A 24,238-nucleotide genomic window follows, 5' to 3' on the forward strand; every position below is an offset into this window, starting at 1 on the left:
ATATGATTATTTCAGTTTGGATTATGCTACTTCTTTCTTTACCTGCACTTATCTTTGTGTATTTTCTAAGTATGTCATATTGTTAAAATATGTGTTGAAGCTGACAAGGAATTGTCATCAGCATTTCACACAGAACATGGTTAGAAGTTTAGACTTTTACAGCAAAAAGAAGTTAAGCATCAAAAACACATGAAAAAAATCCTATTGAAGACGTTCAAAGTCTTGCAATCTATCACATCTTACTAATTAAGTCAGGACAGAGTAAACAGAACAAGTACATCATTTTCATGTGTCACAAAATAACAAAATGACACGCATTTGCACAGCTCTGCAATGGAAAGCAAGAGATAAATCTGGAAACATCAACATTACCCTGCCAATATGGCAACTTCAAGCAAGAGAACATCATAAAACAAGTCAAACCTAGTTAGTTACTCTTAGCACCATTAGCAAATCTACCAATTACACAGTAGTGTAATTTCTGTTTTGCCTAGTTAAGTTGCCTATATGCCATAGATATGACTTCAGCATCAGAATTTGAAAGGAAAGCAGCAGAAGCAATTGCTCCAATTTTTGGCAGTTTATATCCAAAAAGTGAATCCTTCCGGCTACTAATGCATAAAAACATTCTATCTTATTTAACCTGAAGGGGGAATTTGATTTCTTTATAAGGCAGCTCTTCTCATAAAATAAGATTTCCATCATATTACAAGGGGCAAGGATGTGCATCCTTATTAGTGGAGTCTGTCTTTCACAGTAAGAGAAGATGGATTGCACCCATCACAAATTCTCACAGTGTGCTCAGCTGCCTCTTATGAACTGTTCAAGGCCACAGCTAACACACCACTTGATTTAGGTCTTCTTTTCCTCCTAATAAAGACACACTCCTGCATGTTCTGTGTAAGGAAGCAGAGCTCAGGTACATCCTGGCCATTTAGCAAAAGGTTCCTGTGTGGACAGGGAGTAAATTCAGGACAGAAAAGCTACAAAGGTACAGCTTTTGACCACTGGTTTCTCTACCACGGAAGCACAGGGATGGCCATGAGGCAGGACCAGAACTCCTACCAAACAAGTGACCAGGGGTAGTGCTCCAAACCCTTCTGTTGTACTGCTCTGCAGGTGGCTTTCCTCACATGCAGGAAAGGGATAGCATTGGCAAATTAAGCAAGGTACATAAAGAGTAAAGTGAGTACATAATTTCACTGTTTGTTTCCCTTTTGTACATTAAATATGAAAAGCATAGAGAATTGCATTGTTTCTGTCTGTAAATAAAGGGAAGAAAAAGGGGAACAATTATTACCTCTTGTTTTGGCTCAATTTGATAAAGAAATGAGAAATAATCTTCAACCAGGCTAATAAAACTTGTGTATGAGACACTTAGAGAGGGATTGTGTGCAGACCATGTTTGTATCCATTGAATGCTCTATAAATAATCATCTTACTACCTACTCCTTTTAAATTAGACAAAACAGAATTGCCAAGATTGCTATATGTATCTCTAGGATGTTCTAAACATGCAACAAAGCTGAGTTTAGGGGAAGGCAGACATACAGGACTTCTGCTGATCCTGACAGACCACTGCCCCGGAGGTCTTTCATATACTTCCATGTGCCTTGTAGAGGGAGCAGCTACTAAGAAAAGTTTATAAAATTCAACACATAGATATAGATTATTATGATGGATGAAGAAGCTGTTATACATAGTCAAAATTTCTTTTACAGCTGTATCATTGTTTTTTTTTTTAATATTCAGCAGAAGTGCCTCCCAGTTTCCTTTCCTTTTGCTTCTTACCAAACTCCTTAGACTTTTAAACAGTACTACTGTTAGTATTCATAACCTATTTAGGCTGAGTTGTAGCAGAGTAGTCTCCAAAGCCCAGATCCATGAAGATGTTCAGAAATGTAATCCCTATTACATTTTTTTTTTCTTTAGGGAAGACACACTTTAAAACAAGATTTAGAGAGCTAAATACCTTCATAAATCCATGTCTAAAAATGTCACCAAGAGGAAAGGGAGCTTCTCAGCTGACTGGCTCTAGACAAATACTGAAATTCTGAAATTTAGGATATAATGATGACAGCTAACATAAAATAAAACACAAAATAGGACCATCTTTGACCTAGAGAAGACTTGCAACCACAAGGCTCAAGTCAGGGTGGAAAAATATTAATTACTAATAGTCCTAAATCTGAGGAGTTGATGTGGAACAATTTATGGGTGATATATTGAGGTTCAAGTCCCTCATAAGCACCTAATACACTTTTCAAGCAGCACAGAAACGTTAATAAATTGCTGTGCAAGACCAACTATAATGTTTGATTTAAGTTTTAAAAATAGATATGCTAGGATAAGGATTTTCTGGTTTGAATATTTAATTTGCAATTATAAGAAATAATCAAACATTTAAGCTTATGTATTTTTTATGACACAATATACGGATGAAGATATTTATCTCTCTGATGAAGTAGAAAGGCAAGAGATAATTTCTTCCTCATCTAACTTTACAGCTCATCAGACAGCTGTGCAATTTATCACATGTTTTTTTCTGTACTGCCTGTGGTTTCGTATTCTAACCTCCCTATGACTTTAACCAGCACCTTTCCTCTCACTGGCCTCAGCTAATTTGAAAAAGAAGATCTTTTGCTCCACATTTTGTAAAGAATTTATAAGCAGAAAATGGTCTCAAGGCAGATACCACCATAGTGGTAAGGATTCAATCCTTTTGCAATGACAACTTTTAATAGCCTTAGAGACCAATACCTTGTGCTCTTGCAGTGTTTTCTAACCCCAAAAACGGGCAGATACGCAGTTCTCAGTGCTCTGGAAAGGGCTGGATGCTTGATGGCAAATGAGCTAGAGAAGCAGACTACACCTATTATATTCTCTACATTTTTTTTCTGCAATTGCTATCCATTTTCCTATCTCATCCATTTTCTGAGAAATGTATTTGACTCATATTAAAGGCACCTGGATGCAGAGATAGTTGCAGATAAGAAGTAACCTCAATAAATCTGCTACAAAAATCTAACACCTCCCTCGTCTTTTTATAAAAATGTCACATTAAAAAGCCTCTGTGCTAAAAGGAAGAAAAAGTCAAGAAGGCCTGGTTTTGAGTGGTTTGAATGTAGTTATTTTTAACAAGGACCACATCTTATAACTTTTCACCTGTTAAGCCTTATGCCTGCTTATGGTAACGTGCATTAGTCACCATGACAACAGCAAATTTGAGCATACACGGATACAACAGTTCTGGATGAAAAATTTATAATTTTTTTCCTGTAAAAATTTTAAATGTTCTGCAGATGAGTTGAATCCTCGTTATTAGCTTGTGTTTTAATTCCTAGAGTAAGATTTTTTTAGCCCCTAAAATGTTTGGCTTTGAAATAATGGAAACAGGCTCATGGTGTACTTCAGATTTAAAATACTTCCGATGCTCGGTGGCCAAAATGACCCCTCTCTGGCAGAAATGTTCCAAGGAGGCATGACAGAATGAGAAGAAATCTTCAGCTGCTCTCAAATACTCTGCTGAACAACTGGTTGCCATCCTTACCACACCATAGAATGGATCATGAGTGCGCAGCACTCACGACTGCCGCAGAAGTGCCAAAACCTCAGGGCACCATCAGCGTTACCTCCCATTCCCCCAAAGCGCCTCTGCAAAGGCAGTGTGCAACCTCAGCTGGGCAAAGCCTACAGACCGACACAGAGAGGGCAGCAGGACACACGGCGGGGGCGAAACTGTGCAAACCAAGCCGTTTACACGGTTTCCCGCTTCGGAAGAGGGAGCGAACAGAAACACGAGGAACAGAATCCAAAGCTGCCCCCGGGCAAGACGGCCACCGGCGGTGCCCCCGTCCCGCAGGCACGCACACCACGGAGCCGACACACGGCAACCACACGGCACGGAACACGGATGGATGCGCGCACACACGGACCCCAAACAGGGCCCACAAGGTACGGACTGCTCTCGTCATTTCAGCGACACGACACCCGAGATAATAACACCACGGCAACAGACTGTACATCCATGGAGGGACAACATAGCCGTTCATCGCTGTATCTTACATTATGAACCTGATGGATCGATGAGAAAGGATATCCTGCATTCTGGTTGGTCCAGATCTCACAGACCGAAGACTGCTAATATAAACAGAAAACTGTATCTCATCTTGTAAATATTAATGAACTGCAACTGCCAAAAGGCAAGAATAATTAGGAAAAGGTTTGCAATAATACTAAAGAAGGAAGTAAAACAGTTGTAAAAGGTAATTCTATTATTTATTTGCTGACAAAATATTTTTGGACTGACAGAAAAGAAACATAGCTTATTCAGAAATTTTAGAAGATGTTTCAGACTGTGAGTACAAGAAAACAATTTAGTCAGAAGTGCTCATGATGTAGAGATAAAGTTAAGCAAGCATAAATAGAAACTACCTAGAGCAGAAGAAATATTGGTTACTTTCAGTTTTTGGCAGGGAAGAAGTTTGAAGTCAACATCCCAAGTAAGTTTTGAGACTTAAATCTCTGTTGCAGCCATTCACAGGGAGAAAGGAAGGGAAAAATCTGGCAACACGATCAACAGGAAAAATACATTTTCTTTATAACAATTACCAGAAATGAATGCATTGCAATTTAGTGAAGCAGCTGCCCACCATCTCCTTCCAACAACAGTCCCTTTGCATACTAAGATACAGATAATATTACCTTTGGCATTGACCATGACCCCAGTGTGTAGACGAAAGGTTTCAGCCTACCCTCTACATTATCATACAGAGAATCTGTAGTAGCAAAGCAAAGTAAGCATCTCTAGCAAAAGCAGCAGAACCAGGCAAGCACAGCATTCACCAGCATCTTTTATATATTTCCTTGTTTGGACAATCATCAATAAAGCATCTGTGGCACCTCAGCAAAAGCTAAGATAACATTTTACAGTAGCCAGGCAACTAAAACAAAGCATCAGACATAGGATCTGCCCACGCTATCTTCAGCAGGCAGCAACAAAAGGCAATAAACAGACATGAAAAATGCAACTGCAGCATCCAGAAGAGATAGCAATTAATATATCAGTAATTTAACAACATCAAGAACGTGCATTGCTGGTTTTTGTCAGCAGCAGCAGGAATTTAGCACTAATGCTCAAATCAACCCGAAGAAGTACAAGTCTTCTTAAAATATGACTCTTGCTCTTACCTTTTGTGGCCTGCACCCTGGCTGGTGACAGAACAAGTTACCACTTCTATATACTGTCAGGGAAGCCTGGCATCCTCTGGACTGACTAAAGAGTGCTGCCAGACAGCCTGGTGGCTGTCTAATGTTGTTAATTGTCCCTAATTTCCTTCATCATCTGAAATGCATGAGCACACATCCCTTCCTCCAGCTTCAGTAATTTTAAAACTTTCACTTATGTAGTTAATTCCATCTCCCTCATCTTGTTTTCGAAGTTCTTTGCTTTTCTTTCCTGATCTGCAGGGCTCTACATTTTGATAGCATTAGCTAATTAAAACTTTGACTTTTTTTCCAGTCTTCTACCTCATCTCCTGCAACTTGCTACAAACTAGTCCTGCTCCATGTGATGAACACATAGTCTTAGTGCAAGGCCAGCAGCAAAACACTGCTGCAGCTTCTTCTGCTGTGCCATCCTTAGGACATTGTACTAGTCATTACCAATGACCTTTTTCTGTGTATGTCAAGCAAACTGACTTCTGGATATTCTGGCCATACCCCATTGCTGTGGTGCCTGTATCTGTTTGCCTGAGTTGGGGAAGATTCCTGAATAGGAATCCATGGCAGAAGATTGTGCCTCTGCTTTGCAAGAGAAGAGCAAAGATAAGGCATTTCCATGCCTGCCCAAACATCTGGTAATCAAGGTAGTCAAGAAAACTGACAGCCCTGTTATTTGTATGCACTGAGGCACCGAAAGCAGGAAGGGATGCAGCGGGATACTGCATGCTGGCAGATGTTTTATTTCTCCCCAGCACTGGCAAGGGGTTGCCATGATGCTGCCACATCGTGCAGCCACTTCTCAGCATCATGATATTCTTGAGACAAAAGTGTGCTCTTAAATCCTGCCCCTCTCAAGGACTTGACTTTAGGGATTGGCATGGGGCCTCAGCCAGCTCAGTCCTTCAGCTGCCCTGCTGCTAACTCAGGGACAGGGAACTCTGCAGCATGTATGTGCCCAGGCATCAAGTTGCTCCATTTAAAAAGAGGGCAGTGAATGAATCCTCTCTTACACATGTCAGTGGTACCCATCTGGCCCCTCCCAGCCCATCTTTTCCCAAATGGAAGCACACAAGTTTTGGTGCAAGTCTCTGCTTCAAGAACTATTGAAGTGAACTTCCTCCAGCAAAAAGATTTACCTCCAGAATTACAGGTTTGAAGGATTTAGGCTTAAGTGAAACCATCTTTAAATACAATCAACAGTATATCAAGCAGACCAGCAGAGACTGAGAATTTGCCACAAGTCCACAAAGGCCCAGTCAGAAGGGCAGCAGTGGAAAAGTCATTCCTCAGTTTTGCTTTCACTAATGTTTAAATGACTAAGGTACTGAAATGCAGTGCAGATGGAACATTAATTTTATGGATGGTAATGAATTCAAATTCAGAAATCAACCTTTTCCTTACACCATATATAGCATTTACTATATGCATAGTTTATATCTTCAAAGTACATAAAATTTTAAATGAATTATGAAATACCCAGGAGAAGTACCTAAAGTCGTATACCCCTGTGGTGGAGAGGAAGGAACCAAGGCAAGGAGAAAGGTTAAGTGATTATCTGAGGCCAAAAAATAGGCAGTAGAAAGAAGAATGTGGATTAGGCTTCAAACACTCACAATTTTCAGCTCCCAAAACATATGCTCTCAAAAAAACCCTAAAGAATTCAATCTGTGCATACACTTCCACCACGATAAACACAAATACACTTGGGCACCCAATACCACTGACACAGAGGTTCTGTGAAAGAGTTTAATGAAGAACATTTTCCAAAGTAATATGGCAAGAAGAGCAAAACAATAGCATCATCTATTGCCTGATTAGTATCAAATATGCCCTTATCCTAAAACTTCCCAAAAGATAAATGCTTATGAGTAATGTCACAGCAAGTCTCTGCTATCATATCCTTTTTGTGGTGTCCCATGCATAAAAGGTTTCCCTGTCTAGTCACGGTGGAACACAACTCTGACAGGCAGGAAGGGCAAAGGAAGGGTGAAAAGAATTATCCAGGGAAAACTTTAGGCTTCCTCCTTATAGACTAGGAAAACATGGCTGATAATCTGAAGAAAGAAAGTGACTATAAGACTGATCATAGAAATCATATGTTTTCTAAGGAGAGGAAAGCGGCAGAAAAGAATGCCTGGACAGCACATACAGGAGCAGCAGGAGCTGTGTAGAAGGCAGTCCAGATGTATTCATTACAGCTCAATGAGTTTCACTCATTGGCATGTTAGATGTTAAAAATTTATCTAAATTAGGAGTAATTATTCTTGAAAACTCACAGAATACACTAAAGGACCAAAGAAGGGCTAAAAGAGTATTGAAGATGGGAGAAAAGGAAGGTTCAGAAGGTTACAGCCAGCCTAACTGCAGGGACTAGTAAGTGATTTGAAAAATTTAAAAATCCAGTCATACTCCCTGGTTTTCATGACCTTCTGACATCACTCCTGATGATCTGGCCATCTGAAATAAACACTCAGGAATATATGTATGCATGTGTATATTTATATCACATTACATTATATCTGTGCATACATTATTGAGAATAACAAACAAAAAGTATAATACTGCCTGCCATGTGCTACCAAGACACAAGTGGCCCAAGTTTCTATGCGCCAAGAAAAATTCAAGATGTTCACAATGAGGTCCTTCAGTATGAATCATCTCAGATCAAATTTCCATCCTGTGTTGGAAAACTGGCCAATTAAATCAGCAGCAGCAAGGATGTACAAGGAAGTACAGCAAGACTTGGACACTGTGTGACTCCTGATGCAGCATGTTTCAAGAATGATTATTGGTATTTAAGCACAAGTGGACTGAACATGTTGAGGCAATCTGCAAGGACCTGCTCCTTGCTGTGGCTTGGAGAAGTGCCAGTGCTCTCTAAGGAGGATCCAGAAGTGAGGGACTCCTCAGAATGGGGTAAGAACTGAAAACAGCTCTGATGAACTACAGATCAGTCACATGAAATTTAGGAGGATTACACGGAGAAACAAAATAGCAAATAAACTAGCAAAGTGATTTAGGTTGGGGGAGCTCAAAAAAGACCTGAAAGTTTCAGCATACTTCAAATTAGAAAGAGCAGTCTTTCAAAAGAATAAGGACATAAGTCACAGGATAATTCATGCTGCAAGGAAGTTCAGGAAAGCTCCATTCCAACTCCAGCTCAATGTAGGAGCAGCTGTGAGATGAGACCAGATTTCTCAGGGCTTCATCCTGAAAACCTCAACGACAGAGACTGAACAGACTGTGCGAACAACCTATCCCCCTTTCCTGTCCATATGGGCAGAAAATTCCTTGTGGCACCCAGAGTCCCTCTTTCAGTCCTAGTACCCAAAGCCACATCTTCCCCAGTGAGCCGTGGCTGTTCAGACTCTCCTCGGAGGACAACTGCTTCAGGTCCCAACCATCCCCAGTGGCCCTTTGCTGAATTTCCTTCTCCCATATAAAAAGCCTCAGGTACTTAATAAAAGTAGATGCTGCATCCCTAAATGCTCTCAAAGCTCTGGGGAGAGCTTCCCTTACTAGCAGAAATAACTGCAAATTCTCCTTCCAAAACAAAACAAAAAAATCTTCAGAGATGCAGAGTGAAATTTGAAATTTGTATTTCTTTTAGAGAAGCAGAAACTCAAAATAACACTTCTTATTATAAGAATTACATGTTTTGCATTGGTGTATTTCTTCCTCTTCTCCTGAAAATACTTTACATGAAAATTTCCAGACAACAACTGGGCCCCTAGGACTGACTCTCTTGCAGGCAAGAAGTGAGTAATAGGTGAGCTCCTTCTCATTGACAATACCCCTTCTCTGGTGCTGCCAGCTTCCAGTGTACCCCAGCCTCTTAGCCTTGCAGAGAGGATACAAACTTCTGGACTAACACCAATAAAGTTTATGAGACTACAGGTATCTACCTTTCTTCTAAAAAATATTCCCAAACAAAAAAAAAGCTCTTTCAGAAAAGCACCCTAAACTCTAAGCACAGCTTATTTCCAGCAGATCAAAAATATAAATGTAAGATATTAAAATTCAGTTTTCATACAATTTTTTCAATGCAAACCTTCTAGTTCACAAGACCAAGTGTGAAAACCAGTAAATTAATAAAGAACATTTGTCCTTTTCCTGGCGTGATATTTACACTTAAAGTTTGGATCATTAATACCGAATATAAAAGAGGCTTCCTTAATTCCATTTGCTGAAACAGCTTGTAGGAATGATCCACCTCACATCAATTCAGTTCCAAAATATTAGCTTCTGTAACATTCTTGAAAAAATTCTCTCTCTCTATTCAGGCAGAAATTAAGAAGACTTCTTATAATGTCTTTATTGGTTTACTTGTCCATTGCCCAGAGAAGTGTTGGATACCCCACCCATGGAAGTGTTCAAGGCCATACTGGATGGGGCTTTGAGAAACCTGCTCTAGTGGGAGGTGCCCCTGCCCAGAGCAGGGAGGTTGGAACTAGATGATCCAACCCAGTGATGGTTCTATAATTCTATGAAATACACAATTCTCAAGGGATCTACGGATGAAAGCGAGCTGAAATTTACAGATCAAGATCCAGCCATCTGTGGTGTTTGCACCTATGTGAATTACAAATCCAATGCCAGCAATAGATGTAGTTAAGCATTTTTCTTTTGATGTTAAATTGAAGGTCATCACAGTTCAGTCATCTTTCCATATTAAAAATATAACGCATCTAAAATATGAACCTTAGATAATTTTGTTTGGATTTGACTTTTTTTTTAGATAGCTGTCTATTTATCCTCCCAACATAAAATATTTTATGCTTATAAAAAAAGGAAATAAGTAGCCTAAGAAGTAACAAGAGAATTAATCTAGATGACCATATTTTTGTATTTATTGCTTTATAAATCAACTAGTAAAGAATTCTGTCATTTCATGAGTAATTTCAACCATTGATAAAAAAAAAAAAAGAACAACTTCTTATACAACCTGCAACATCCCTGTATGTCAGCTTTCCTAAATCACAGCTCCACAAGAACAACTTCTTCACTGCTACTTAGATAATCTCATTTTACACACCAATATTCTCTTGGGCATATTTTTCCTCACTCACAGTAATATTTAAATCCTTCAAAAGCAGAGCAGATGAGAAAACAAACACGAAACAAATAAATAGAAAATGTCATACTGTGGTTTAAAGTTGCAAAACTAAAGATGACTTTATTTTAGGCTCCTTCAAACTTTCTGTATCATCTTATACAACCTGCAACATCCCTGTATGTCAGCTTTCCTAAATCACAGTTCCACAGTGCACTGGAAATTCAAATGCATTAGTATCTGTGAAGTATTTGGAAGACATTGCTGAGTTGAAAGTATTGTTTCAGAAAGAAGCAAAATTATTTCACAATTTTAATATAAATTTGCCTTTGCTAATTCTGTTTTTTGTTTTTGTGACATTTCTCCTCTTCTGTTAAAGAATCTATTGTACTAAATCCATTTAAATTATTGTCGCCTGCATATCAATCCTAACCCAGCAATGAATTATTGTATCTTACAAAATAATGTTAAAAGGCAGAATCGCAAAAATCAGGACAGATTTACTTCACACTTACTGTGCAGTCATTACAATGACCTTACATTGAAGCCGTCTTGCATTTTAAGAAAAAAAAAATTAAATTAAAAAAGCATTTAAAAAAAACTCCAAGAGCCGTCTGACCATGTGAGTGAAGCACCCAAAAAGGCTTTCAAAATTAAGTCTGAGTTCAGACTCTGGGAAAGAAATTCTGTCAGCCTTTGTGAATAAATTTTTCAACTTTCTCAGATCTCAAAAAGATCTCTTCCTTCTATGACAGCCCTGTGGGATGCCCATATGGCTTTCAAAATTAAGTCTGAGTTCAGCAACTCTGGGAAGGAAATTCTGTCAGCCTTCGTGAATAAATTTTTCAACTTTCTCAGATCTCAAAAAGATCTCTTCCTTCTATGACAGCCCTGTGGGATGCCCATACTGGCCATGACTAAGTTTATTCTACTAGAAAGCTTACTCTGACTTGCTGCCAGTTTGTCCTGCCAGAGGCAGACACAGGCTGGAGCTGTCCCCAGAGAGGCTCCCAAGAGGACAGACCTCTCCCAGCTCGGGCTGTGCCGCAGGTTCAGGGCGTGTCACAGCACCAGGGGACACCTGCCCCAACTCTCCTTTTGCAAGGAGAGCCATGGGCAGGGGTGCTTTCTGCACCTCCCTGCATGCCTCCCATGGGAAATATGTTTTTGTTGCTCGCTCCTGGCTCAGGGCAGGGTGCAGAGTTCAGGGCATCACGGCAAGAGGTCTTATGGACCAGGGTGGCTGAAAGCACCTTATGCCACTGGCTGGCACAACAAATAGCCAGTGCCTTGGGGCTGGCAGTCTGGAATATGCTTGCAGCTAGTATCTAAAGCTTCTCTCCAGCCTGGAGAACTGAAAATCCTAAAAAAGGTGATGTTTTGACTGATGTCTTTTAATCAACTTGGCTATGACTCCTTTCAACCTCCAAAGTTCTTCCCTGCACCTATTTCAGGGGTGAATAAAGAGCCCAATGGCTTCAATGGGACTCCTCCTCCTATTTGATTTTGGTTCCAAAGTACTCAAGCTTTGCCTGCATTATTTCAGTTCTATTTTAAAGGTTTAGGCAATCTTAAGAACAACCTGAGCTATTTTAAACTACGTTAATTTGATCATACTAACCTACTGTTTGCAGGCTCAAAATTCAACATCCACAGCTAATGATGACTCAGACTACTAATTTCTTCCTAGATTTTTTTTCTCCTTTTTTTCTTGGAAAACAAACCATCTCACAACCTTCTGTATTACCATTTTGGCAGTTATGACTTATACAACCAGACATCACAGACTTTCGAAGCTGGATGATCAATGGTGGGGGTTGGATGACCAAACCTATTCCATTGGGGAATCTAAATTGGTTAGACTCATTGTTTATATTACAATTTTTCCCTTAGGGCACAAATAGTCTGCTAGGGAGCTGTAAATGAAGGTACATGCTGGCCTTGAGACAACACCACCCACATTAAGTAAATTTAAATCAGTGCTTCCTCCAGGAAACAAAGAGTTGTATTACTTACAAGCAGATTTGATTATGGTTTGGAGAACTGTTTGAACACATCTAGCACATCAAAGGAAAACAGATTTAGGCTGCTGTACTCATTGTTTAAGAAATACTGGTTGATTGATGCAAAGATCAACATGACTGATGACTCCCTGTAACAGTTTAGTGGAAACACAGGCCATAGTAAAGACAGAAATATCCCGTTTCATCAAAATATCTTCAGATTTTATATTTTAAATTAAGACTAAGATAGTCTCATTCTAACATTTTAAAAATAAAATCAAGTTCATGAAACCAATACAATAAATCAGCTTGCAATACCATGTTGGCCTCTCTCTTCAAGACCGCTAAGATAGTCTCATTCTAACATTTCAAGTTCATGAAAGCAATACAATAAATCAGCTTGCAATACCATGTTGGCCTCTCTCTTCAAGACCATAAAAACACCCACTAATCTCATCACCCAGAACATACCTAAAACTTCCAAAACACCACAGCATCCAAGATGTCTTTATGCACATTTGTGAACTATAGCATCCAGTACACATGCAGATTCATACAGCAGCATGCAAACAGCCTAGCAAAGAAAGGGTTAAGACAAAAGAACATTCTCAAAGCAATTCAAATAATTCCTCTAGATCATTCTGTATGTGAAAAATATTGTAGCTGGGAAGCTGACTGGTATCAGTTCATCAGAAGTTGCTGCTGATCTGACACAAGCCAAAGGAACCAGCAAACTGCAAGGAGAAAGTTGCTAGATGAAAGAAAAACCAAAAAAACCCCACAATATCACAGCAGAAGGTTCATGTTAAGAATCAGTTGGATCTCCTTTACTTTGCAGAAACAATTATTTTACTTTTAATTTCAAAGAGGCTTTGGGGGAAAAGACTGAAGGAAATATAGCTCATTCTGGCACAGCACACATTGCACAAAATAAATTTAAGAAACTATTTTTGGGCTAGAATGGTTGAAGAAATCTCTGATTAGCCTCTTAATGGGGTGAATCCAATTTATTGAGAATGATCACCAGAGGGAGTCATTGACTTTCCCATTAAAGTCAAAGGGAATTTTACATACATCAGGAATGCAGAATTTGGGGACAGAGCTGAAAAAGACTTCAAACAGATTGGAGTTCAGGGAACAACACAAACCACAGTTTTATGGATTTAATCTGAATCCATTTTCCCATTTGGAGTCCCAAAGGATGACAGCTATATTCAATGGTTAAAATTAGAAAAAAGGCACTGAAGTCATCCATTCAGTGGGTACACACCCACAACAACAACAGAAAAGAAACAACAGAAAAACCCCAAAAATCACAAGCAAAAAAAAAAACCAAAAACCAGTCATCCACTCACCCACCCAACCAACCAAAAGCCCCAATAAACCCCTATCAACAAAAAAAAATCCCTTAAGCATTTAATTGATTGCACAGGAACTTGGAGTGGTGTAAGTAATAACTGCTCAGTTTTCTCTTTGGACATGTATCAACCCTTCTGAAAATGCAGTATTCAACAACACAAAGAAAATCTCCAGGCGCCATTTATTAGAGTATGCCATACCTCTTGGGAATATCAGTAAAAGAAAGGAGTGAAATGGAGTAAAAAATAATTATTAGCATAGGGGTATTTTTTTTTGTTTTGTTTTATTTTTTGTCTTCAATGCTAGTGACTAAAAGAGGTAGTGGGCATAGGGATTTGTAAGCAAAGTGATAAAATGAACTAATTAGACAAACCAGTGTATTCAGCCACTAGCAAATATGCATTTTATGCTCAAACACCTAAATTTCATGACCTTCAAGAAATATTTTCATATTAAGAACCTGTCTTTTCTTTGCTGGACTTCAGCTCAACCATATTCTTGCCACAAAAGCCCAGCAGACTTTGGTTTGAGAACAAGCTCATTCACTCAGCAACTTTCTCCTTAATTCTGTACAAGATTTTATAGCAGAAAATTAGATTAAAAAAGGGCAAGGCAATAGCCCCGCCCAACCAAATACAATTTCACTTCCCTAGAAATGTCCTCTAAACAAATGGAATTCAATTTGTTTCTGTCTTCCCAGGTAATGGCAGCACCTTGTTTTCTTTGTTTTTATTTAATTACTTCTTGTTCATATAATTAGCTGACAGACTGCAGCCTTTTGTTCATTATAATACAGTTATTTGCATAGCTGTTTCCATTTTGAGGCTGAATTTTGGACAGAGGCTCTATTTTGGGTTGTGGCAGGCAGAGCCACTGCTGGGAAGCCTCATGCAGGGAAGCATGCAGCAACCTGGTCCTTCGTGGAATGAGTTGCTCCAGGAACTGCCCTGGCTGCCCATCTGCTTCTGAAGGCAAATCAAAGTCCTGCTTCCAGCATGCAGCATAAGACCTGGCTGTCTTTCATCATCATAGGTATCACTTAAAACCAGTTGAGCTCATTCTAAAGCATTTTCACCAGCAGACTGTCCATGCATAATTTACTGTGCTTTAGATTGAATATTAGGAAAAATGTCTTGACTGAACGGGGTGGTCAGGCATTGGAGTGAGCTGTCCAGGGAAGTGGTTCAATCATCATCCCTGGAATTGTTCAAAAAACATGTAGATGTGGCTCTCTGGCACATGGTTTAGTGGTGAACATGGCAGTGCTGAGTTAAGGGTTGAAGACCTTAAGGGTCTTTTCCACCCTACAGGGTTCTATGGTTCTGTGGCATTACTCACTGTATGCTTAATTTAAAGTTATCAGTACTCTTTTAGTGGTTGGGTGAAAAAAATTTAGACATGGAGGCTACCTTAAATTTTCTTTCATGAACAGTTTAACACCCAGTTGAGTCTAGTGCTATTCAAATAATTTTTTGCATAGTTAAATCTTATTTTTAAATAATCAAAGTATATCCCCAGATCACAGTTTTGCAGAATGCTGACCCTTCCCATCAATAAATGCAGCAATCATCACCCTTCAAGTCCTCTGAGTTTCCAGCAGTGAACTGATGCAAGCTTACTTTGATCTAGGTTGCTCAGAATTTCAGGAATCTGCACCTTATTATGAAAATGAGGGGCAGAGTCAGTGCTGGAGGAAGGTGCACAGAAGCCACCTTCAGCTCAGCCTCCATGCATCTAAAGACCCCCAGACCTCTGCGTCTGAGGAGAAATTATACATGAACACATCAATTTACACTGCTTGAAATATAGAGAGCTGGAACAGACAGCTTGGAAAAACTGTCAGCTTTCACTGTTTACAACTCAGCCTTCGTATCCAACCCACTGCTGTGGTCAGGATTAGTCCTGTAACCAAAAGCAGCAAGGCCCAACCTTTTAACGGCACCGGTTTTAGTCCTACCTGTGCCATCTGCCTCTCCAGCTTTGACCGGGGAATGTCATCAAAATAGTTTTCATTTCTTCTTCTCCTTGCATCGCCCTGCATGATAATGTGGGGAACGTCCAGGGAGCCACCAGTAGTGAAAGTGCTTTGGCTAAGTGATGGAGACAACTGAGGAGGAGTGTGGTTACCACTGGGTTCCTGGACAGAGAAAGAAAAATGCAGCGTAAGAAGAACAGCAGATTGCTGACTTCAAATCACACATTTAAAAGTGTATTTGAATTGCTTCTCACACTAAAAAAAAATTATGGAACAATTCCTGCAGTAGAGGTTACTGTGGATGAACTTTTGAGATTTGCTACCTGAAGTGCAGAGCCCACTTAGAAGGAAGAATAGTTCATTGATTACATGAACTAGTGGCAAATTTCCTCCCCAAAAGCTCCTTGTGTAATATATACTCTCTCTTGGAGATAAAACAGCGAGCTACTTCTTGTCAAGGCCCAAATAAAGCCATTATTTAGGATTAGCTATTTGTAAGATGAAATACATTCTCACTGCTTCTGAGCAGTGAAAATGATTTGAACACTAGCAACACCTCTTGCTGGAAAAAAGAAACGCATGCCCATTTACACAGTATAGACATTTTGTTGCAATTTTTATAGGTTTTGCAGAACATCCATTTTAACTTGAAGTACCAGATATCAGACACGAGCTAAATACCAATTCCTGGAATGCATGAAAGCATCAGAGTACAAATATTTCTTTTCTTGTTACCTCTACTGAACTGTAACCCTGTATCAGTCAGTGTGCAAATACCACACAGAATTGATACACAAGTGCTACCTAATAAATAGACGGGTCCTCCTGGTGTACATTTCACCAGGATCTGCCACCACACTGCCCACAGCCAGACATGGTGCTGTGTGTTTGGAAACACCCAGTCTCACGTACATGACATGACTGGTTCAACCAGGTGCAAACATTGGTGCCCAGGTCCAGCGTCCCACACTCTCTTGGAGCTCCATCAGCAGGAGCAGGGAGCTGCAGTGCACTGTCCAGTCTGCACCAGCACCACCCTGTGTGAGCAGGAAAACACTCTCACAGCAACTGAAGGGAAAGTGTTCTTCTCTTGGGATATGGGGTACTGGGCAGAACGTGCCCAGGAGCAGGTTTGCTCAGTGCAGACCTTCTCTAAACCACTCTATTTCAATACTCGGCAACAAAAGGGAACCTGAAGATGGTGGAACAAGCAAAAACCTGCCCCAGTGTGGAAGGTAAAAAAGTTCTGCCTTTTTATTTAAAGAGAGAATTAAAGTGGATGATTCATGCATGATCACACTGAAGCAAGCCCAGTTCTGAAAAGCATCAAGGTACTTTACTCCATGCTGTTAAGAAACAAGATCTGGTGTAAGAAATCAGAGACTTGTAATCTCTTCCAAATGGAAAGGAAAGTTCAAGTCATAGTAATGCCTGATGTCAATATTTGAAGTGTAGAAGTCTATGTAACATTATTCCTTGCAAACACAATAAGGGATTAGTACAACATTTTTCTTGTTGTTCATGTTGCCAACAAGAAAAATGTTACAAAAATATAGCTCTTTAGTAATTTTTAATTAACTGGAATTTTAATTAAAAAAAAAAAAATATCTGGCTTTCCTATGATCTGAGACAAGCACTAGACATTTCCCAGGGCAAAGAAAATAGTATTTTCCTCTTAGGAATAATGTTTTCCCTCCTTCACAAAAACCCACCTACATTTGGCCCAGTTAAAAGCTCCTGGAAAGCTGTATTCTGCACATGCTCAGTAGGTTTGGTGAGGCATAACCTCTAAACTCACCCTCCCTTGGCCTAACAACATGGTGCACACACCTCTGCTCTGAAAATAACCTGAGTACACGGGTACCAAACAAGTGATCCTCTTTAGTGAGCACTACCTGCTGCTTCAGCCAGGTGGGTAACCTCTCTCTGCTCTGAATCAGGATTCACCCACTGTTGCAGGGCCACAAGTGTATCAAAGTGACAGATGAACATAGAGATTCCAGCCCTCATTGAGCTTTTCATATTTTATCAAACTGCATATGAGGAGGAAATTCACTCTGAGATCTATATTGGAAGATTGCTGGCAAGGCAATAGAGACAAGAACTACCAACTCAAGAAATTAAAGAATTACTGTGCCTCTGCATTATGGAACAGTATGTCATTGTACAATTCTATGCTATTTTCTCAAAGTTGTCCTTCACAGCACAGATGGATCCTCAACTGTGCAGCGTGTTGTCATCTACTCAGCACCGTGTTATCATTAGTTACCGTGTAGTCAGTATTTTATTCTTGCCTCGATTCATGGCCCCAAACCTCTCTCCTAAACCCTTTTAAAATCCTGCTCTGAAGATAAGATGATTAATACCGTCATAGTCATGATGCTCATAAGTACTTTACAAATGTCAATCAATTAATTTTCACCACACCTGTGACTTCTGACATTTCATAATCACTGCTTTAGTGTGGGTGACCAGAGACATTCAGACAACAAAGTACCAGTCACTCAATTACAACATCTATTTCTCGATTTCCCAAGTGCTTGAGTTCCAAACTCCACGTCTGTTGATCTAATTTTCAGCACTGTGTACTCAGCACTTGTATAAATCAGACTCAAGACTCCAGTCAAATATGCAGATTGTCAGTAACATACAATTAGTGTCTGTTTAGGAGGCAATTAATTAAATAACTTACCATGAATTATCCAAATTTTTTGTGGCAAAAACAGGTGTAAGTCTATCCTTCCATAGCTATAACTATTCCTTTAATCATGAGCCTGTCTCCCATTCTTCCTTCCTTCCTCTTCCTCACTCCCACCCACCTTTTCACCTCCTTGAACAAACCTGCAGACCAGGCACGGACACCCTAGCAGGTGCTACCATGGCTACTGTGAGTCACCAGGTACTCATATCGTGTTTCTACCTGGCTGTGAATGCAGGGACACATCACCTGCAGGGATGTCTGGTCACATATTTCACTCTCAAAATCTGCCTCATCCCCTCTCAGACCTGCTGCTCATGTACACCTGGAACCACAGAGGTCAGGGCTGGAAGGGAGCTTAAGAGATCTTTTCCCAAGCTGCCTGGGCACACTTCATGTCCCACAGATGTTTGTCTAACCTGAAACTGGGAATTCTCTCCAGTGAACTAATTCTTGTGTCAAAATATCATTACTATTGCAACATTTCTCCAAATTTTCTGCCAAAATTGCTGGTCCTTCAGTTAAAATTCTGGCCTCCACTGCTGACTGGGTGAGGAATGGCTCCCATGGAGAACATGGAAACTGGTCCTGTAATTAAAGATCACTCAAGGAAAAGATGCATTCAAGGAAAAAAAGCAAGATTGCATAGGTAACCCAAGATCCAGCAATTTCTATACTTTTGTGTATAGAAAAGTATATTTGTACACTGTCTGTGTGTATATAGATGCAACATATATATATGACATATATATATGTTATATATAACACATATATAAAACATATATATGTTATATATATAACACACATATATAACATATATATAAAACATATTTATGTTATATATATAACACACATATATAACATATATAATATATATATAACATTATATATGTAACATATATATATTTGAATATTCTATATTTGAAATCAAAATAGTGTTTCCTTAGTACACAGTAACAAACAACAGGGAGTAAAATATGTCGTGGATATTTTTAAGATTTTAAGGAATTTTTGCTTTTTATCAATATTTAACCTTCTACTTTGAAATATTTTAAAAGCTAATACAAAAACAGTCAAAAAAGATGAAGCACTAGCATTGCTTAGCTTGAGCTTGGGAACTTTTAAGTTTTAAGTTTTAAAATAACTTTTAACTTTTAAAATAACAAACTCCCTTTTCTACTGATGTAGAGCAGCCTGATCTAGTGGAAAGTGCTCCTGCTCATGGCAAAGAGGGTTGAAACTCGATGATCTTTAAGGTTCCTTCTGATCCAAACTGTTCAGTGATTCTATATAAATCAATCTTACAGCAGCAGCAGACAGTTTATTTAAGCCAATTTTCAAGATACAAATTATTGCAGACTACAAAATAAACACTATGTCTTTGTTTCGTGTGAAATGGCATAGTAGCAGTTGATGGGAAAGAAAAACTTCATTCCAAATGCATGTCCTCCTCTTTAGGATTCTCTGTGAAGACTCCAATTCCAAGAGGTGATAAATGACATTTAGCACTGGCCCGCATCAGTAACTCTAGCTGTGCAGCAGCAGACTACTTTTTATCATTCTGACTACAGATGGAGGACATCCAGTTTTCTCTTCCATATCAACTGAGAATATACAGTCCTGACCAAGAATGTGGACTGTGGAAACCTTCCCACTTGCTGAGTAGGAATTAATTATCCAGTCCAGAGTACTGAAGGCATTCAAAAAAGTCTGCCTTTTTATCTATTTCTGTTTCCTTGGAGTGTTTTAACACCTGCCATGCATCAGGAATCATTCACAAAATACATAAAAATAAAATACAAGAAAAACATCCCCAAGTTTGTGCAATATGCCTTAGAGCACATTACAGATTTGTCAGACCTTTTAAAATATGGCATTGGGAATAGCTTGAATTAAGGGGTTGGATCTAAAATGTCTGTATGGGGCATCTGAGAATAAGCAGGGTGAAAACAGGCTGGTCACAGAAATTTTAAATACACTTAAGAATAAGCCCTCATTCTGTCTTTCTGTATTTCTCTTTACACCAGGAAATTTAACTTGGGAGCACAGACACTCTCTGACATTTTGAAATTTAATCCCAAACAAGATTCCTGTCAGAAATACAGCCTCATGAAAATAATGGATCCAATCAAATGCGAAAGGTGTGACCTAAAATATCAAAATAAAAATGTTGCTATGAACTCTGTTGGACAGAACGCAGTAGGAAGTGGCCATCAGACCAAAACTTGGTAAGAGCAGCAGACAACAAGTAAGCAAAGGCATTGGATTGGAGAAACTGAGTGAAGGTGGTGTAATGAGAGGAGATTAAATGTGGTCAAGTGTGGAAAAACCCCAGGGACATTGCAATGAGGTCTCTGAAAGAGGGAATACAAATGAAAATTAAAAACATGATGAAACTTTTGATATACAGAGACACCTTAATGACATTTTTATCTCAATACTTTCAAGGTGTTCTGCTTAAAGAAAGCTTAAAGCATATGTCTGAAAAGTAAGTGCAAACATTTGAAAACATGAAAGGAAAATGGTAACTCTCCTGCAATATGGATTGGCTGGGCTGGGAATCCTGTGGGCAGGTGAAGACGTGCATATTTTACATCCCTGGTCCTGAGCCAGTTTCCTTAGCAAAGATAAGCTGATACTTCTAAGATTTTACATATCCTAAGGCAGACATCTGAAATGGGTCACACAGATCACCCTGTAAAAATGTCAGTATATCTCTGCTGGCCATATGGGAAGGTGTGACAGAGCAGGTCAGCCTAAGATGTCCATAATGTACAACTCTGAAGGGAGGTAAGTTGAACCCCACTCAAAGCAGCCATTGTTTTCATGTGAATGTTATGAAACCCTTGCTGACTTGTCAAGAAATGCAACCAAATTTTCATGGGGACTCACCCTGAGGGTTATTGACCGAGGTGGTTTCTGAGGAGGATCTTCGTGAAGCCTGTCTCCCAAAGATGCCAGAACACGCTTCCGGTGGCCAATCAAGCTAATTTTTAAGACCTGAAATAATATCAAAAATACATCATTAAAAGAGCACATGGCAACCATTACATGAACATCCACTCAGATTGAAGCCATTTTCTCTTTAAACCTTTTAACAAGTTAGACCTCAAGACAGGCTGAGCAGGCAGGGAACTGTGCAAGGCAAACAATCAGCAGAGAAAATGAGAGGTGAGATCAGAGAAAAAACACTATAAAATGAATGAAGAAACTAGAGCATGTATAGGTGTGGAAAACTGAAAAAAACCAGACTCGAACATGAGTAAAGAGGAAACAAAAATGAAATAAAGAGAAGGCAGAAGAGCAGGAAGAAAAAAAGGGAAGAGGATGAGAAGACTGGAGAAGGAAATGCAAAGGTGCATGCAAACAGTGAGTGATGAGGATTACAGTGATTCATGGGATGGATGAGGAAACGAGTGAGAAAAAGCCAGTGAATGCTTAGAGAAGGCAAGAAGGGAAAAAAGGAATTGTATGATGAGTAAATGTTGCAACTTTTAAATGCCTTTCACAGGCTAGGAAAGAGTTAAAACTGCAAGATTTGGCAGAGGAGGAAGGAATAGTTTCTCTCAAAGTGACCTTGCAGCTGGGAATGCTAAAATTGTTGGTGTGGGAAAAGTCCATTTATTATGCCGAATGTTGTTCATCCCCTGCCTGTTTTGAGAAGTGGAAGTCCTGTGGAGAGATAACACACTCTCACAGACATGGGGGAAGCCTTGTGTTATCGAGAGACAGGAGCCCTCCCCATTCCTCCTGCCAGCTACAATGGAGCCATGTCCCTGTCCCTCTGTCACCTGGTGTGGTTATCAAGGTAATGAAATAAATCCATCCTTTGCATTTCAGCTGTGGTTTGAGGGTTGCCCTTGGCTACTGGTATGTGTAGATTCATACACATAGGTAATCTCCAAATATCTCACACAGTTTGTTTTATTATGTAGAATCATCCTTGTGTAAGAAACACTGGGTAGTCAAACTTTTACCCTGGAGTTGTATTACTTTTTTTATCAGATGCAAAATCTCTGTTCCACAGAAATGGGTCTATCAGTGGGTCCACCCGTTTATGCTTGTCCACACTCTGAGAAGGCTGCCAAAAAGTTGCCCCAAATTTACAGCAACTACTCCTCATTTGTATTTCTCTGTGTCCTTGCCTCATACAAAACCACCACTGCCCTCAGGAAGCAGAAGCAGCAAGTTGGAAATTTTAAGTATTGGTGGGAAAAATAACATATTTCAATGGTATTCTTTAATGGCTGTAGTGTAGAGTGTATAGCAGCACTAATTGTAGCAGCAAAGCCTCTGCTCTGCAAACAGCAGTGTCCTTACATAACTCCTCCAGACTGTACATGTGGTTTCATACTCCAGAGCTGCCTCCATTCCCTCTCAGAAAACAGTACTTCCCACTATATTTAGGACCACCGTGTGTCAACACCCTTCAGCTGAGAGGAAGTTCTCACTCAACCTAGAAAAAGTAATAGTCCCCAAAAAACCTGGAAATGCTACATCTTAAATGAACAACTACCTCAGCTTAAGCGCTAGCACTAAGAGCTGCAATTCATGAGAACAAACAAGACCCAAACCCCAGAAAGTCTCCTGCTACATCTCTTAGAGGCAGTATCTCAAAATATGGTGCAGCAACACGCTGTCATTATTCTGGTATCCATGCCTACCCATCCATTATCCTGCCCATCCATGTGCACACGAATCCATCCACGTGTCCTCTGTTAGATGTCTCTGTGCTATCTGATACTGTTGAACATCAATGACCTCTTTGCTGCCCACATCTCCAAAGTGATGGGCTATGACATGAAGCAGATGGAGGCCTTCCTCCAGAGGCAGCTTACAGGGCTGTGGCAGACCCTGCAGCTCAGCAGCAGACACAAGCTGCGGTCCCACAAACCTGCTATGTGCTATCCTTGCAGCCTAAATCTAGAGAAGCACGAGCAAAGCTGAGATAATGCAGCACACAGAGAAATGCCTGAGGCATGCAGGAGACTTAGTTATGTATTCAGTTTACACTGAGTGTTAAACAGAAGGGTGCACAGTTTATCTCTGTATTTAACTATGTGAAACACGTGAATGAACCACAGCTGCTTTAAGCATTACTCAAGTAATGCACTTCAGTGAACTTGTTTTTTTTCATAATGCTTCCCCATCAACAAGATCATTTATCCAGAGATTTTTAAGCCAAGCTAAAGTTCTTTGGGTTGTTTCAAGGTCCTCAGCACTCTGCCTGCCTTATTAGCTATATCAAACCACACAAAGCAATGTTCTTTGACTTCACAGAGCTGTTGAACAATGGGAGAGAAAAGGACATGAGTCTTGAGGGACAGCACACATAAGAGATCAGCAGACAGGTCTCAATGACTAAATTATTTCAAAAACTGTTCTCAATTTAGTATTACAGATCTTTAAACACCATAGGCACTGCTAAGCTGACTCCACATTTTGTTTTTCTATTATAATGGAGGTCACCCCAAATGTGAATGGGAGGGAGTTAAGGATGCAACCTACAGAAACATATGGTCCCCAGGCAACAGGCAGCTGCATCCCAGTCTCATCTGGAGCACATACTCTGTTAACTGAGGACAGCTGTATTCTTCTGGAAATTCCTCCCTAGCAATTTTCTTACTTGGAAAACCTGTTTCTCAATGTAAAATACTGTTTTCTGAAACACTTCTATATTTGAATTATGACGGTTTAACAAACATCCTGAAACTCTGGAAACTTGTCCTGTGATGGATTATCCTTGACAGTATTTATCAAAAATGTCAAATATCACAAATATAGGTCAAGAGTGTGGAATGGTACAGCTGCCTAAAGCAGTGCCATAGAAATATGTTACTGTTGAAAGCCTTGCACTTAAACAGCCCACAAGTTAGCTTTCCTGGTATATAATTTCTATAAATCAGGTTACAGGGAACACTGAACTA

General features: G+C 39.7%; 1 protein-coding gene across 8 annotated transcripts in view; it reads right to left on the minus strand.

Annotated features, from left to right (window-relative positions):
- ANKS1B (ankyrin repeat and sterile alpha motif domain containing 1B) overlaps window positions 1-24,238 on the minus strand; it is a 411,921-nt gene that overhangs the window by 29,111 nt on the left and 358,572 nt on the right. For 5 of the 8 annotated variants that reach the window (XM_039703945.1, XM_039703947.1, XM_039703943.1 and 2 more), the window contains 3 exons: window positions 21,204-21,311; window positions 15,596-15,775; window positions 4,066-4,140 (listed from right to left, as the gene is read on the minus strand). In XM_039703945.1, coding sequence (XP_039559879.1) covers window positions 4,066-4,140; window positions 15,596-15,775; window positions 21,204-21,311 — 363 coding nt within the window. The remainder of the gene's footprint in view (window positions 1-4,065; window positions 4,141-15,595; window positions 15,776-21,203; window positions 21,312-24,238) is intronic. The other 3 variants (XM_039703944.1, XM_039703950.1, XM_039703948.1) reach the window with 2 other exon arrangements.

The sequence above is a fragment of the Passer montanus genome, unplaced genomic scaffold (genome assembly GCF_014805655.1).
Source record: "Passer montanus isolate IOZ18808 unplaced genomic scaffold, ASM1480565v1 scaffold17, whole genome shotgun sequence".
NCBI lineage: Eukaryota > Metazoa > Chordata > Aves > Passeriformes > Passeridae > Passer > Passer montanus.